This window comes from Phodopus roborovskii, unplaced genomic scaffold, assembly GCF_943737965.1.
Source record: "Phodopus roborovskii unplaced genomic scaffold, PHOROB, whole genome shotgun sequence".
In the NCBI taxonomy this organism is placed as follows: Eukaryota; Metazoa; Chordata; class Mammalia; order Rodentia; family Cricetidae; genus Phodopus; species Phodopus roborovskii.
This window is the reverse complement of record NW_026126469.1, coordinates 15,756,910-15,771,638: the sequence shown is the minus strand read 5'-3', so window position 1 is coordinate 15,771,638 and position 14,729 is coordinate 15,756,910. Positions and strand designations below refer to the sequence as shown.

The window sequence follows — 14,729 nt, the reverse complement described above, 5'->3', positions numbered from 1 at the left end:
AGTTTCAGGACAGTCTAGACATAACAAAGTGAGTCTTTTGACCAGTCAGAAAGATACTTGTCATAGTAAACATGTAAGTCAAAATGATGTAAACTGCTAAAAGTTTGGTTGCTATTATTGACTCCTTTGGTTTCAATAGCATGGATAGCTTTTTTATTTCAGTGTCCCCGTCTGTGCACGCTCCCTCCCCCCTCCCCAGTTTTTTTTGTGTGTCCCTGGGTAACTTGGAACTCCATCTATAGATCAGGCTGGCCTCAAACTCACAGATATACTCCTGCCTCTGCTTCCTGACTGCTGGGATTGGAAAGGCCTGTGTCACCACCGTCCAGGAGCAGCTTTTTTATTTTTTAAAGTAGAGAACTTTAGTCATGAAACATACTAATTTAAAACCACAAATCTAAGCACTATTGGCTTTAATTATATCTTAACATAATTCTTTTCCTAAATCATATTATTAATACAATTACTGTATTTTTCTGTCATAGAAAGTTGCTTTATGGAGTAAATGAAATTGCTGTGAAAGTGCCTTCTGTTTTTAAGCTTCTAATTAAAGAGGTAAGACTGTTGTATATAACTCAACAGTAGACTCATCAGTTGGGAAAGAGTCATGTATAAGAAGATATTCTTGGTTTTCTGCTCTTTAATTTTGCTTCATATTTTACTTGGGAAGTAAAAGTGGAAAAAAAGTCTTTTCTAAGATGAGAGTGTGTAATTTTGTTTCTTTTCTCATGTATATATATCATCACATCCAAATCTCCTGTCTTACAAGTGTATTAACTTCTCCCTTTGTTCCTATCTTCGCTTCATGTTGGAAATGAAAGGAACATGTTAATTCTTACAGTGAGAGTTCATTTATAAACTGCCTTAGCTGTTTGAGTAAAGGGTTATGACTATGTAGAGGAAATTGGTGAGTAACTGCCTAGCAAAGGAAAGCTTGCCAGTCTTTTTTGTTCTTGTTTTTGGCTATAGATAAAAATTTGTATTGGGTGGATACTTTATTAGAAATATGATTGTTCTCCACCAGTTTCTTAGAATAGCCATTTAGTGCTGCCTGCAAACATGGTTTAGTGTATTGACTAAAAAGTGTAGGATCAAAAAAGTTCTAGGCGGTGGTGGTGCACACCTTTAATACCAGCTCTTGGGAGGCAAAGGCAGAACTCATCCTTTGTGCTAATCTACTGCTCTAGTAAAGTAGTAGAAAATCTACTGTTCATACATATCTTACTCCATTTTTGGCTGTTAATGTATCCTTTTTTGTTGTTTTTCAGGTTCTCAACCCATTTTACATTTTCCAGCTGTTCAGTGTTACCTTGTGGAGCATTGATGAATATTATTACTATGCTCTAGCCATTGTGATTATGTCCATAGTATCCATTATAAGCTCACTGTATTCCATTAGAAAGGTAAGTCAGAATTTATATACTTACTTCAGAAATATATTTGCATTTTTAGTAACTTATAAGGCTTGTAGAATGCATAGTACTTGGTATAAAATACATTTAATGTTATATTTGCGTAAGTACACATACAGATTTCTTTGGTTTGTTCATTTAGATAAGGTAGCTAGGGTAGCCTTTACAGCTAACCAATCCTGCTTTATGCTTGGCCTTTGGAAGTTTTTTTTTAATGTGTACTGGTGTTTGCCTGCATTTATGTCAGTGCACCACAAGTGTCCCTGTTGCCTGCAAAGGCCAAAAGACATTATTGGATCCCCTGGGACTAAGGTTACATACAGGAGATTGTGAGCAACTGTGTGGGTCATGTGAATCAACCAGAGTAGGCGGTGATCTTAACAGTTGAGCCATCTCTTCAGTCCTGGCTTTTTTCTTTGGGGAATTGTGGGGGTGGGCAGAGGGGTGGGAGGAATCAAATACTTGTTTTTTGTGTTATTGGAGTTTGAACTTAAGACTGCATATGCTCACTGATCTGCAATCTTAGGTGTTTGTATAATCCTATTACTACATGATTATTCAGAAGTTGTAGGCATCTGTATCTGCTTATTAAAGACTGAAGTGTTTAAAAGATAGTGCCATTGTTCTCAAGACTGCTTCATTTAAAGTGTATCTTTGTTTTGAGCTAAAACAGTAATTCTTGGATTCCTAAATTTTTGGGGTATGTACATGTATGTGTTCACATGTAAGTGAGTGCAGTTCCTGGAGACCTCATATTGATACTGGATATCTTCTTGGATTGTTGTCTGCCTTATTCATTGAGGTAGTGTTTCAGTTGAATCCAGAGCTCGCTCACTGAACTAGTTCAGCTAGCCAGCTTGCTTTAGGAATCCCCTGACTGTGCCTCTTGAGTGCTAGAATTATAGGCAGGCTGCCATGCCCATTTATTTGGCTTTCACATGGATGCTCAGATCTGAACTTGAGTCATGTCTTAGTTAGGGTTTCTGTTGCTGTGAGGAGACACCATGACCATGGCAACTATTTAATTGGGGCTGGCTTACAGTTCAGAGATTTAGTCCATTGCCATTATGGCAGGAACCATGGTGGCATGTAAACAGACATGGTGTTGGAGAGGTAGCTGAGCAGGAGAGAGTGATACTGGGTATGACTTGAGCATTTGAAACCCTGATGGCCACACCTCCCAATAGTGCCACTCCCCAATGGGCCTTTGGGGACCATTTTCATTCAAACCACAAGTAGCAAGCACTTAACCATTGAATCGTCTCCCTGTCTCTTGATTTTTGACCTTTTTATGTAGGCAGAACAGTAAAAACATGATTACAGTAATTGAGCTTTCTTTTTTTTCAAGTATCCTGAGAACATATTTGTATTATTAGTTTTTAATTTCATTTTTCTTTCAGCAATATGTTATGTTACATGACATGGTGGCAACTCATAGTACCGTGAGAGTTTCAGTTTGTAGAGTAAATGAAGGTAAGTACTTCTGATGAGCTTTGAAAAAGTGAATGAAAACATCCAATTAAATGCTCACATGTAAAGTAAGATCATTTTGTATGTGTATTTGCATAGTTTTAAAATTGCGTTACTTAATTGTATGTGTGTGCAGTGGCATATGTATGGAAATCAGAAAAACAGCCGGTGGGAATCCCCTCTCTTCCTACCACAGGGGTCCTGAAATTGAACTACGGTCATTAGGCTTGGTGGCAAGCACCTTTACTCTATGCTGCCTCACCAGCCCTATTACTGTTTCTTCCTCTTTTCCCTTCTTTCTCCTTCTTCAGAATTGAAAATATACATTTAGATTCCTGGATTTGTGGGCAGTTCGTTCTTTTATAGGACATTGTAAGTACTGCTTTGTGTAGTGTAGAGGCACTTTGCCATGCTCTAGGAAAGCTAAGTGTGGTGATTACTGTGGGATACAGTGAGCACTTAACACTAGTGCTTCAGAGTCTTCAGGGTGGATTTTTTTTGAAGTCTAAGAATGACTGTTTCAGTTAGCCAAATTTAAGACAGGTGAGGAGTCATAAGACAAGAGGAGGAGACGATATTAAGTACCCAGGGGCCTGAAGTTAAGACTGTCTTCTTCTAAAGGGCTTTAAGCAGATCCCATCCTGTTTGTCCTTAAAAAGTCTGGCTTCCATGTTTAGACAGTACTGAAGGCATCATCTGGATTGAGAACAGGGTTGTAGAGTTAGCAAGAAAGGACATGGGTTTGAAATGTGGGCATTGAACAAGACTTAGTGATAATTGAAACTGAGGTCTTCAGATCTATGCAGCTGGGTAGGTGGATGTTAGTGTTGTTACATGGGGCATAGTAAAAGGGAAGCAATGATTATAGGAAGAGAGATGAAACATATAAGCTGTCTATGATACTGAAGAAGTGAAGGATAGCATAATATGGTCTTTGGAGGCAGTATTCACTTTTCATTTCTCCAGAGTTCTATTTTCTATGTCCGCACCCCCCTCCCAAGCGATAGTCTTCCTTCTTCTCTTCAGTCACTTCCTTCTCTCACTAGGATCTCCCACACTTATTGCCATCTTACTAATTTTTGGTAGGATTATTATTTTTTGTTTGTTTCTGTTTAAACAAACAAAAAGGCCTAGACCTTGTTATATAGCAGAGATGACTTCGAATTTCTGATCTTGCTGCTACAAAAACTTATGATTGTTAGGCAGCCTAATAGTTTTGGTACTTTTCAGGAAAGAGCCACCACACCCAGCTTTAAGGTTTTTAAGTCTACATGTACAGAGACCTGAGAGAGCGGTCTTGATAGGCTGGCCTCAAATTCATGGTCTTACTACCTTTTCATCCTTCAAAATGCTGGAATTTCAATGTTTGATTTAAATTTTCAGAGACATAATGGATTAATTGACATTATATATTTAATCAATTTAGCTTGCTGTATTTTTAATAATTTAAAAGACTAAAACATTGAGAAGGGGTGAGACATAAATTATAGTAAGAATACCTTTGAAAAGAAAATATGGCACATTTTTCATGTTTTCTTTAGTTTCTGTGGAATTATAGAAACCTAAATTCATTTTGCCTGTTTAGCAGAATGTCCTATGTGGACTTACACTTGTATTTTAAGGTGACAGATAGCCAAAATTGATTCACAAGAGTATGGTGCTATTACCTGTGCTTAGTCAGCATCTTGTCAGGAGACAAGCTAGCTGACATACCTTGATGCCTGTGGAGGCCAAAGAGAGTATCAGATTCTCTGGAACTGGAGTTAAAGATAGTTGTAAGCTTCCATGTTGTTGTTACTGGAAATTGAACTCAGATCTCCTGGAAAAACAGCCAGTGATCTTAACCCCTAAGCCATCTTTCCAGCCTTGATGCTGTGTTAATGTATTCACTGATTCAGTAGCTTACTGAGGACAGGAGACTTTTGGATAGGTCATTTGTTTATTTGCTGTGTTTTTATTCCAAATTAAAGAATAATTTCTTTTAACTTTATTTTCAAATTCAGAAATAGAAGAAATCTTTTCTACAGACCTTGTGCCGGGAGATGTCATGATCATTCCATTAAATGGGACAGTCATGCCTTGTGATGCAGTACTTATTAATGGTACTTGCATTGTAAATGAAAGCATGTTAACAGGTAAATGGAGTCACCAATATCATGCCTTGTTTTTATGATGGTATTAGTATTAAGTAGTTTAAACTTTTTCAAAATCATATCATTTCTATCCTTTACTCAAATGTGATTGGTAGTGATTTTGTATGTGTGAGTAGACTACATTCTGAGCTAAAAACTAGTGCTAAATCACTATTTTGGTATTGACCACATGCCTGGGCCTGCTTCTTGCCACTCCTTGGACATAGGGAAATAGTTTATAGTAAGGGAAGCAGAAAGAAGTCCTTGCCTACAGAAATTGCAACGTATTTGACTTCTGTTCATATGTGAAAAGTGGAAATAAATAAGCCTTTTAAGGTAACTACTGAAAAATCACAATCTAGATGTAGATCTTTCAGTTTTTAAATTGTGAATTTTAAAATCTGGCTAGAAATTATTTCCTTCCCTCCTTCCCTCCTTCCCTCCTTCCCTCCCTCCCTCCTTCTCTCCTTCCCTCCCTCCCTCCCTCCCTCCCTCCCTCCCTCCCTCCCTCCCTCCTTCCTTCCTTCCTTCCTTCCTTCCTTTCGTTTTTGGAGACAGGGTTTGTCTGTAGGTTTGGAGACTGTCCTGAAACTCTATTTGAAGACCAGGCTGGCCTAGAACTAGAACTCACAGAGATATCATGCCTTTGCCTCCCGAGTGCTGGGATTAAAGGCATGCACCACCACCACCTGGCTAGAAATTATTTCTTACATGCTATATTTTGAGGCTGAAACCACACAAGGTCACACATAGATTTATATACTCTTTGAAGAAATGTGAATGCTAAAGAGAATTAAATTGCAAAAAGAAAGACCTTCTAATACTCTTTCTCTCTTGCTCATATTTTCTGTGTTCCTGTGGTGTGTTTCTGCCTAGTGGTGGTTAAAGATGTTATGCCATCACTGGTTTTAAGAATGTGTTCCTTAGTTTTTTGAATTTTTTTGAAAATCATAAAAACAGTTTTCAAATAATGGCAGGCATTATTTCTGAATCATGAATCACTCTGAATTACTGTGGGAAATGGCTTGGTATTTCTCAGTGAACCAATTGATGGACAAAAAGCTGATCAGTTACACCATGTTGTCCATCTATAGAGCAGTTATTAACTATTATAAGGAGTGGTATTAACATTTAAAATATTTTAGTATTTTTTCCTAAGCTTTCCTTTAACATTTGATTTTCTTAACAGGGGAAAGTGTTCCAGTGACAAAGACTAACTTGCCAAATCCTTCAGTGGATGTAAAAGGAACTGGGGAGGAGTATTACAGTCCAGAGACACATAAACGACACACTCTGTTTTGTGGGACAACTGTTATTCAGACCCGTTTCTACACTGGAGAACTTGTGAAAGCCATAGTAGTTAGAACAGGTAGATAATACCTCTTTTGAATTTGAAATCTGACTGGGGAGGTAATTCTCATAAAAAGAAGTAATTTTCCTCTTCCATTTTTGAAAGGATTTAGTACTTCCAAAGGACAGCTTGTTCGTTCTATACTCTATCCCAAGCCAACTGATTTTAAACTCTATAGAGATGCCTACTTGTTTCTGCTGTGTCTTGTGGTGGTGGCTGGCATTGGGTTTATTTACACAATCATCAACAGCATTTTAAATAAGGTATGTAACTTTTGATAAGTTTTGTTCTTAATTGTTTTACATGTGGTTGAAGTTAATTTTAAATCTATGGCAGTGGTATCTATTATATTGGAAACCAAAAATATATTGGGTGGCCTAGGCAGGAAAATTGGAAGTTCTGGGCCATCCTGGGCTGTCTAGTAAGAGCCTTTCTCAACAACAAAACTCCTGCAAGTATAAGACATTCCCATCCTAGCATATAATTCTTCAGAATGTCTCGTACTTTATGTGGTAAGAAGCACGCACCAAAAAAAGCCTTTTCTTATTTGTAGAATAAGTTTAAATAATATATACAATAATAATCTGTCATGCTTATTTAGCTATATTCTGTTCCTAACTCTGCCTCTTGGGTGCTGGAATTACAGGTGTGTATACCACCATTTCTGGCTTACTAAAATTATTTCTGAACACTTAATTGAAGGCTCATATAAGAGACCACACCTGATTTTATTTCTAGCTTTTTGGAGAGACTGTCCAGTTGCTTGTAAGATGAGAGTATCAGATAAGGTTTGTTGAGCTTGATTTGAAGGTAGTAATGTGAAGAATGCAAGCTGATAGAATGAGACAAGAGTTCCTGAGAGTGCATGCTTGTCTTCTTTAGCTGCTGTTAGTTCATTGGCTAGCCAATTGAACTTTCTATTGGTTAAGAATTCCCCAAAAGCATTAAGATTTTAACCTAGGGCCTTAAACATGCTAGGTTACCGTTATATGCCTCAGCCCTTTTACAGAATCTTTGAATGAAGAAATTATGTCAATAATATGGATGTATATACTTACATAAATATAAAAAAGTGTTGATTGTTTTCATTAAATTAGTAAATATTGTGAGTTTGATGTTTATTTTTATGTTGATTGTAGAAAGAAGTTCAGGAAATAATTATTAAGTCTCTTGATATAATTACAATTACTGTACCACCTGCACTTCCTGCTGCAATGACTGCTGGAATTGTATATGCTCAGAGAAGACTGAAAAAAGTTGGGATTTTCTGTATCAGTCCCCAAAGGATAAATATCTGTGGACAGCTGAATCTTGTTTGCTTTGACAAGGTTGGTTTGGCTTCATAATCATTGTGTTACTTTTAAATATTGACATTTGTATTTCTTTTATGAATTAATCTGCCATTATTTTTAATGTTTCTGTACTTTCCCCTCTTTCCAGTTACTTAGCATATACAGATTTTTGAATATTTTTCTTCATTCTCCCCTCTTTCTGGAGACAAGTTTTACTATATAGCCCTGGCTGGCTTGGAATTCATTTGTGTAGACCAAGTCTGCCTCATACTTAGTGAAATCTGCCTTCCTCTGCTCTCCTCATTGCTGGGATTAAAGGCATGCACCACCATACCTGGCCCCTTTGCCCATCATTTCTGCATGGGTATTTAGCCTACATCTTTGTCTATATAACAGTGTCCACAGGCTAGAAGAGAGCCCCTTGTCTAGCCACCTTGTAGGTGCCAGGAAAGTGAACCCAAGTCTTATGGGAGCAGCCCTTATTCTTAACCCAGTGAGCCATCTCCAGTACCTCCCCTCTCCCCTTCCATACACACACCTTTTTCAAGGATATGTATGCTTGTAGTGCTAGCATCTGGGAAAGTGGGGCAGGATGATAGCTTGAGCCCAAGATTCTAGGCCATCTGGGCAACATGGACTCTGCCTCAACATCTGCTAGTAATACAATTTAAGATAGATGGGTGTGGAGAGATGATGATGCCCAGTATTTAAGAGACTGTTGTTGCAGAGAGGACCAGAGAACCTGAATTTGAACACCCACATGGTATCTCAACCTTCCATGACTTCAGTTCCAAGGGATTTGGTGCCCTCTTCTGGCCCCCAGGGGCACCGGGCATGCACAGGATGAACAGATAGATGTATATGCAGGCAAAATGCCCATACTCATAAAAAAAATTAATTTTAAAAATTTAAAACTCAAGATGTAGTGGTAATAAGTAAAAAATTATATGGTCTTTTGTATTTTTAGGTAATTCTAATGTAATAAAATAGCCTCTGTGAATATGTACTTCTGTGATTTTAAAAAATTACTCATAAATATATGTATTTTAATGTCTATGATTTTACTGAGTCCTCAACCATTTTGTTGAAGAAAACCAGTCTTTTTTTTTTTTTTTTTTTTTTTTTTTTAAAGCCTGGGTTTAACTATTAGCTTTATTTTGGTGTTTAAATTTTCTTCTTGGCTCCTTGTCCGCTAATCTATGCAATCCTACCATTACATCAACAGGTGCTGCTTGTTGATAGGTAGGTAGGTTAATTGGTACATTTTGTTTATAGTGTCAGAACATGAGTAAATGTAGTTAATGCAAGTAGGTGCCTTCTTGTACTTGAAGGAGTTATAGTGCAAGTACTGGTCTGCAGTTTCTTTGGCAGTTACAAGCTCCTGCCTTTCCATTGTGTATATGTATCATAGTTGTTATTGATTTGAGTCTTAGCATTGTATTTTCCTTTTTGTGAGGTGTTGTCCTTACTTTGTGCATGTGTACTTTTTTTTTTATTTTAGACTGGAACTCTTACTGAAGATGGTTTAGATCTGTGGGGAATTCAGCGAGTGGAAAATACCCGGTAAATATTAGCTAGATATATGTTTCAGATACCTTTTAAACTTTATGGTTTGTATGTGTAGACAGGAGTGGGCATGTAGTCAGAGAGTACAACTTGTAGGAGTGGGTTCTTGTCTTCAGCATGTGGGGCTGGAACTAAGGCTCAGGTTGTCAGTCATGGTGGCTCATCATGTTTGTGGGGCAAGCACCTTTACTCGAAGCTGAGCTGTCTTTAACTGTTTTTCAGTTAGCATGGCTTTTTTTTTTTTTTTATCATTCATATGTATTTTGCTTTGTTCTGATTTATCCTTCTGCCCCATTGCTCCCCCTGACACTATCTCTCCATACGTGTTTCCTTCTTCTCTCCGTCTCACCTGCTTTCATGTCACATGTATGACATTGCCCTCTTTTTTCCATTTAAAAGCTCTTCCTCCCCTCTCATGTTTCTCTTTCTAGTTTCATATCTTTTATACGCACACGCACACAATCACCTTCCCCCTCCCCCAAAACACACAATTTTAAATCTTGATACCTCATATGAGAGAAAAGTGTGATTTGTCTTGCTGAGTCTGGCTTATTTCACTTAATATAATGATTTCCTGTTCTATCCATTTTATTATAAATGTGAGTTTTCTTTGAATAAAGTTTTATCTGTAGAACTTTTTTTTTTATCCACTCACATATTGATGGACATGTGGGTGGTTCCATTTCTTAGCTGTTGTGACTAATACGTCAACATACATGTATGTTAAAAGTGTTTTTCTGATTGTGTGGACGGACCTGGCTGTTCTGGAACTCACTATGTAAACCAGGCTGATCTTTATTTAACTCAGAGACCCTACTGCCTCTGTTGGGATCAAAGGCATGGGTTGCCACACCTGTTCTGAAAGTTACAGATTTCTGTGATATGTTGGATATCCATAGTCTTAAAATCCTTCGTGTATATATCCAAGAGTGTTACAGCTGGGCTTTGTGGTAATTCTGTTAGTTTTTTGATGAACCTTCATACTGATTTTCATAGTAGCTGAACAAGTTTATATCCCACCAATAAAGAATACATGAATTTTCCTCTCCCCACATCTTCACTATCATTGATTGTTTTGTTGCTGATAGCCATTCTGACTGGGTATAAGCTGGAATCTCATTTTGCTGCTTTTTAAATCTTTTATAGGGATTAACTTAAGGCCTTGTGCATACTAGTCCAGCACTCTACTATTGATCTACATTCGCCACAGATTCATAGTTTTACAACTCCTGGTGCATTTTAACCTCTTTCTCTTCTTTTTTTCCTTTTCCTGTGTGGCTTGTTTTCTTTCCACCCTGGAATCCTTAGTGAATGTTCATTTGTTTCTTTCCAGTTCTTTTTCTTTTCCATGTTGTGTTCTTTTTCTGAGACAAGTAATTTTGTGTGTTTGGTGCATGTGTGAGTGTTCAAGTGTGCATGTCCTAGCTGTGCATATGCAAAGAGCAGAACACAGAGTGTTTTCTTCTATTCCTTCTTACCCTACTGCCTGAGACATGATCTCTAACTGAATCAGAAGATCATCATTTTAGCTAGGTTGACTGCTCATCCCTCTCTTAGGATCCACCTGTCTTAACTCCCTAATGCTGGGGTTGTAGGCATGGGCAACTTTTTTTTTAATGAGTGTTGGAGATAAAAAAGAATAAGCATTCTTAGCTATTTCTCCATCCTTTCTGATTTTAAAATGCCCCTTTTGGACATTTTTTTTCAAATTGTCATTTTATTATTTCAGATTTAGGGAATTCTGTCTTTATTGATGTGTGCTGACTCTTTGAATTGTTTCCTAGTTTTAAAATTAAAGGGTCATCATTAGTGGGATATTTATATAATATACCTGTGGCTGAGTTTATGAATGCTGCCATGTAGAGAGATTGTGATTTTTGCTTGGCCAAATGCACTGGTGGTATTCATGTCCCCAAATAAGCTTTACTCTTTTATGAATTGGAACAGGCAGTAGCAAATACTCAAATATAAAGCAATTCAGATATTTTTGCATAGGAATTAAATCTAATTCTGTCCTTGCTCTGTTAACAGTGGGCTGTGTAACTTACAGAAAACTGCTTGGCCACTATTCTAGTTGCCTTTTCTAGAGTGGGGATAATAATGCCTTCCTGGGCAGGAGATATAGTTCAGGGTTAGATCCTCTGCCTCACATTTATGTAAGTGACTTCAATATCCAGAGTCTGGGGTAAACAAATTAAAGCAAATGAAATGAGTGGGTTTATAACAGTCAGAAAACAGTTTCTGGTATATAGTAAACATATACAGCTTACATGTGTTCTTACTTTTTTGTTTTGTTCTGTTTTATTTTTGTGGGGTTTATTTTTTTTTGTTTTTTCATGGTAGGGGTGTTTGTTCATGCTGAGAGTCTAACTCTTTGCTGCCAAGCTACTCTGTTGTGTTTTAAGACAGCAGTGCTGTCCTACTCTTGTCTGAATTCATTGTGTGGACTGAACTCTTGACCTTTTGGCCCCTGCCTCTTCTGTGCCTGTACCACTGCACCTAGCATAAAATTTTTATTTACAGATTGGGTCTCATGTATTTTGTTGTAATTTTCACTTTGATCTTGAATGCTTTGGTTTCCTGTCTCTAGTTCCCAAGTGCTGGGATTACAAGTCATCTCCTCCACCAGGCCTAGTTTGATGATTTTTTTTTTAATTACAAACCTGAAAAGGTATGTTAGAATGTTGGTTGAGTCTAGAGATTTGCAAACCTAATTCAGTGTTTATTCTCTGTTTAGATTTCTTTCGCCAGAAGACAATGTTTGCAGTGAGATGTTGGTAAAATCTCAATTTGTTGCTTGCATGGCTACTTGTCATTCACTTACAAAAATTGAAGGCATTCTTTCTGGTGATCCACTTGATTTGAAAATGTTTGAAGCCATTGGATGGGTAAGTTTTACCTTTTTGTTTTTGAAATGCGCGTGCGTGCGTGCGTGTGTGTGTGTGTATTGTAGGCGCATCTTAAGCACAGCTGTATAGCTGAGGATATCCTCCTGCTTTTACCTCCTGAGTACTGTCTAGGGCCTTTACACTCTGTTTTTGTGGTGCTAGGTTGTATGTTTTTACCCGTGGATTCTCCCTGCCTCTCCTACAAGACTTCAGCTCTAACACAATGCCAAGCCTCAGCTGCTCTTCCTGACCCCCTTCATGCCTTCCAAACAAGTATCACCTACATGATTCTAACACATTATCAATGTGGGGTATCAGCATGAGATGCAGCCTTGCCCAGCCTGGACTGTACCATGTGCTGGCCCTAAGGAAGTAGTCCCTGAAGATTTCACCTTAGTGATTCTAGTGTCTTTTATAATCACTGCTTAAATTCCTCAGTCCCAGCTGACTAGCATCAGCTATCCCAGCAAAGTTTTTACTTTAGTGGTTCTGGTCTTGTTTTGTTTTGGTTTTGGTTTTTTTGAGACAGGATTTCTCTGTGTAACAGATCTGGCTGTTCTGAAACTCACTTTGTAGATCAGGCCATCCTCAAACTCACAGAAATCTGCCTGCCTCCTGAGTGCTGAAGGCATGCTCCACCACTACCCATTTAATCTGATGTTTTTTAATCACAGCCAATTCTTCAGCTCCAGATGACCAGAACCACAGAGTCTTCATTAAAAAAATATTGCATAAATGGCCCTGATAGAATCATTTCTTCCCTTTGAATCTTCACAAGACAGACCCTCACCACTCACTGAGCTGAGCCCTCAGTGCCTTTTCTAGCTCAAATCTCCAAAGTCCTTCCACAATTCTCTCCAAAAAATGGTCAGGCCTGTCATAGCAATATCCTGTAGCCTGGTACTCATTTCTGTTTTGGTTAGGGTTTCTGTGGTTGTGGTAAATACCATGACAAAAGGCAGCTTAGGGAGGATAGAGTTTATCTGAGCTTAGAGTTCCACATGGCATCCATCATTTAAAGAAGTTGGTGTAGGAATTCAAAACCAGAAGTTTGGAGTCTGGGACTGAAGCAGAGGCCATTGAAGAGTACTGCTTACTGGCTTGTGCCCCAAGGCTTGCTCAGCCTGTTTTTGTTTGTTTGTTTTGTTTTGTTGTTTTTTTGAGACAGGGTGTCTCTACATAGCCCTGGCTGTCCTGAAACTCACACAGACCATCCTGACTTTAAATTCACAGAGATCCACCTCCCTCTGTTTACCTAGTAGCGCTGGGATTAAGTGTGTGCCACTACATTTGGCTTCAGTTTTCTTTCTCATATTACCCAGGACCCTGCCTAGGGGTAGCACCGTCTATAGGAGATAGGTCCTCCTACCCAAATCAATCCTTAATCAAGAAAATGCCCCACAGGCTAGTCTGGTTGGAGCATTTTCTTGGTTGTGGTTCCCTTTTCTTAAACTTGACTTAAAACTAATCATGGGATAGTAAGATACATCCTAATTTCTGAGATGGTCAGATATGGGAAAGTGTCTTGTGGAATTGTGTAGATTTAATTGTTTAAAAGTTTTCATTGTGTGTTTCATTGATGGATTCCTCTAGTTACTGAGTCAAATTAGCTCAGTTGTATTTAATACAGACTTTTGCTTGAGCTTGTGTCTGGCCTGATGGCATGTTCATGCTAGGCACATAATCTGCCGCTGAGCTTCAACCCTGGCCTCTTAGAAGTTGGTGGGCTTTTTTAAAAACAAAACAACCCCTCTCCTCCCTCCCTCCCCCCTTACATAATATTGTTGTTGTGTGTGTTTGGTTTTCTTCTTCAACTATGGGACTCTCAAGATCAAAAGCAAATAATCAGGTCTGCAGAGCAAGCATCTTCAATCCCTGGGTCATCTTACCCAGAAAAAAAAAATGTTTTTAAGTAAAGTTGAGAGCTGGAGAGATGGTTCAGTGCTTAAGAGCACTGGATTCTTTTTCAGAATATTAGGTTCAATACCCAGTACCACATGGCAGTTTAGAATTGTCTGTAACTCCAGTCCCAGGGATCCTATGCCCTCTCCTTGCCTTTATTGGCATGAGGTACAAACATTGTGCACAGATAATATATTTGTGGGTAAAATACCCATACACATATAATAATTTCTAAAAAGATGAAAATCAAGAGGTTATGACTGTAATAGTAGCTTAACTGTTTATGATTTCATGGTATGGCTCTAAAGTCACTTACTAGCTAGTACAGCCTATTTTCTGCTTAGTAGTTCCACTAACTGTATCTAAAAATCTTTGTAAATTTGTGACAAACTCTCAAGTAGTCCAGATTGATCTCAGGCTCAATATGTAGCCTAGGCTAGCATTAAACTTTGATTCTTTTGCTAAGGTATTATTTAGTATTGGGATTACAAGTGTATACCTGTAAACACATACACACCTGCATCATTTGTTGACAGAAAGGAAATCCTGGTATTATAGGCTAAAGATACTTAGAAAGTAACAGCCATGTTCCTCCAGCTCATTCTGAAGGACAGCAGGCTTCACATTTGTTCTTTATTCTACTTCCAGGTTCTTTCTACCCTCATCCAAAAGTCACCAGGTATCTGTGTGGCTTTTTATGTTATGTTAATAACATT

The 14,729-nt window shown here is 38.1% G+C and overlaps 1 protein-coding gene across 3 annotated transcripts in view; it reads left to right on the top strand.

Moving 5' to 3' along the window:
* The window catches only part of Atp13a3 (ATPase 13A3), an 81,291-nt gene that overhangs the window by 31,077 nt on the left and 35,485 nt on the right, over window positions 1–14,729 (top strand). For all 3 annotated transcript variants that reach the window (XM_051191279.1, XM_051191280.1, XM_051191278.1), the window contains 9 exons: window positions 486–555; window positions 1,269–1,403; window positions 2,813–2,885; window positions 4,886–5,017; window positions 6,204–6,383; window positions 6,471–6,628; window positions 7,505–7,693; window positions 9,159–9,220; window positions 11,961–12,111. In XM_051191279.1, the coding sequence (XP_051047236.1) occupies window positions 486–555; window positions 1,269–1,403; window positions 2,813–2,885; window positions 4,886–5,017; window positions 6,204–6,383; window positions 6,471–6,628; window positions 7,505–7,693; window positions 9,159–9,220; window positions 11,961–12,111 (1,150 nt within the window). The remainder of the gene's footprint in view (window positions 1–485; window positions 556–1,268; window positions 1,404–2,812; window positions 2,886–4,885; window positions 5,018–6,203; window positions 6,384–6,470; window positions 6,629–7,504; window positions 7,694–9,158; window positions 9,221–11,960; window positions 12,112–14,729) is intronic.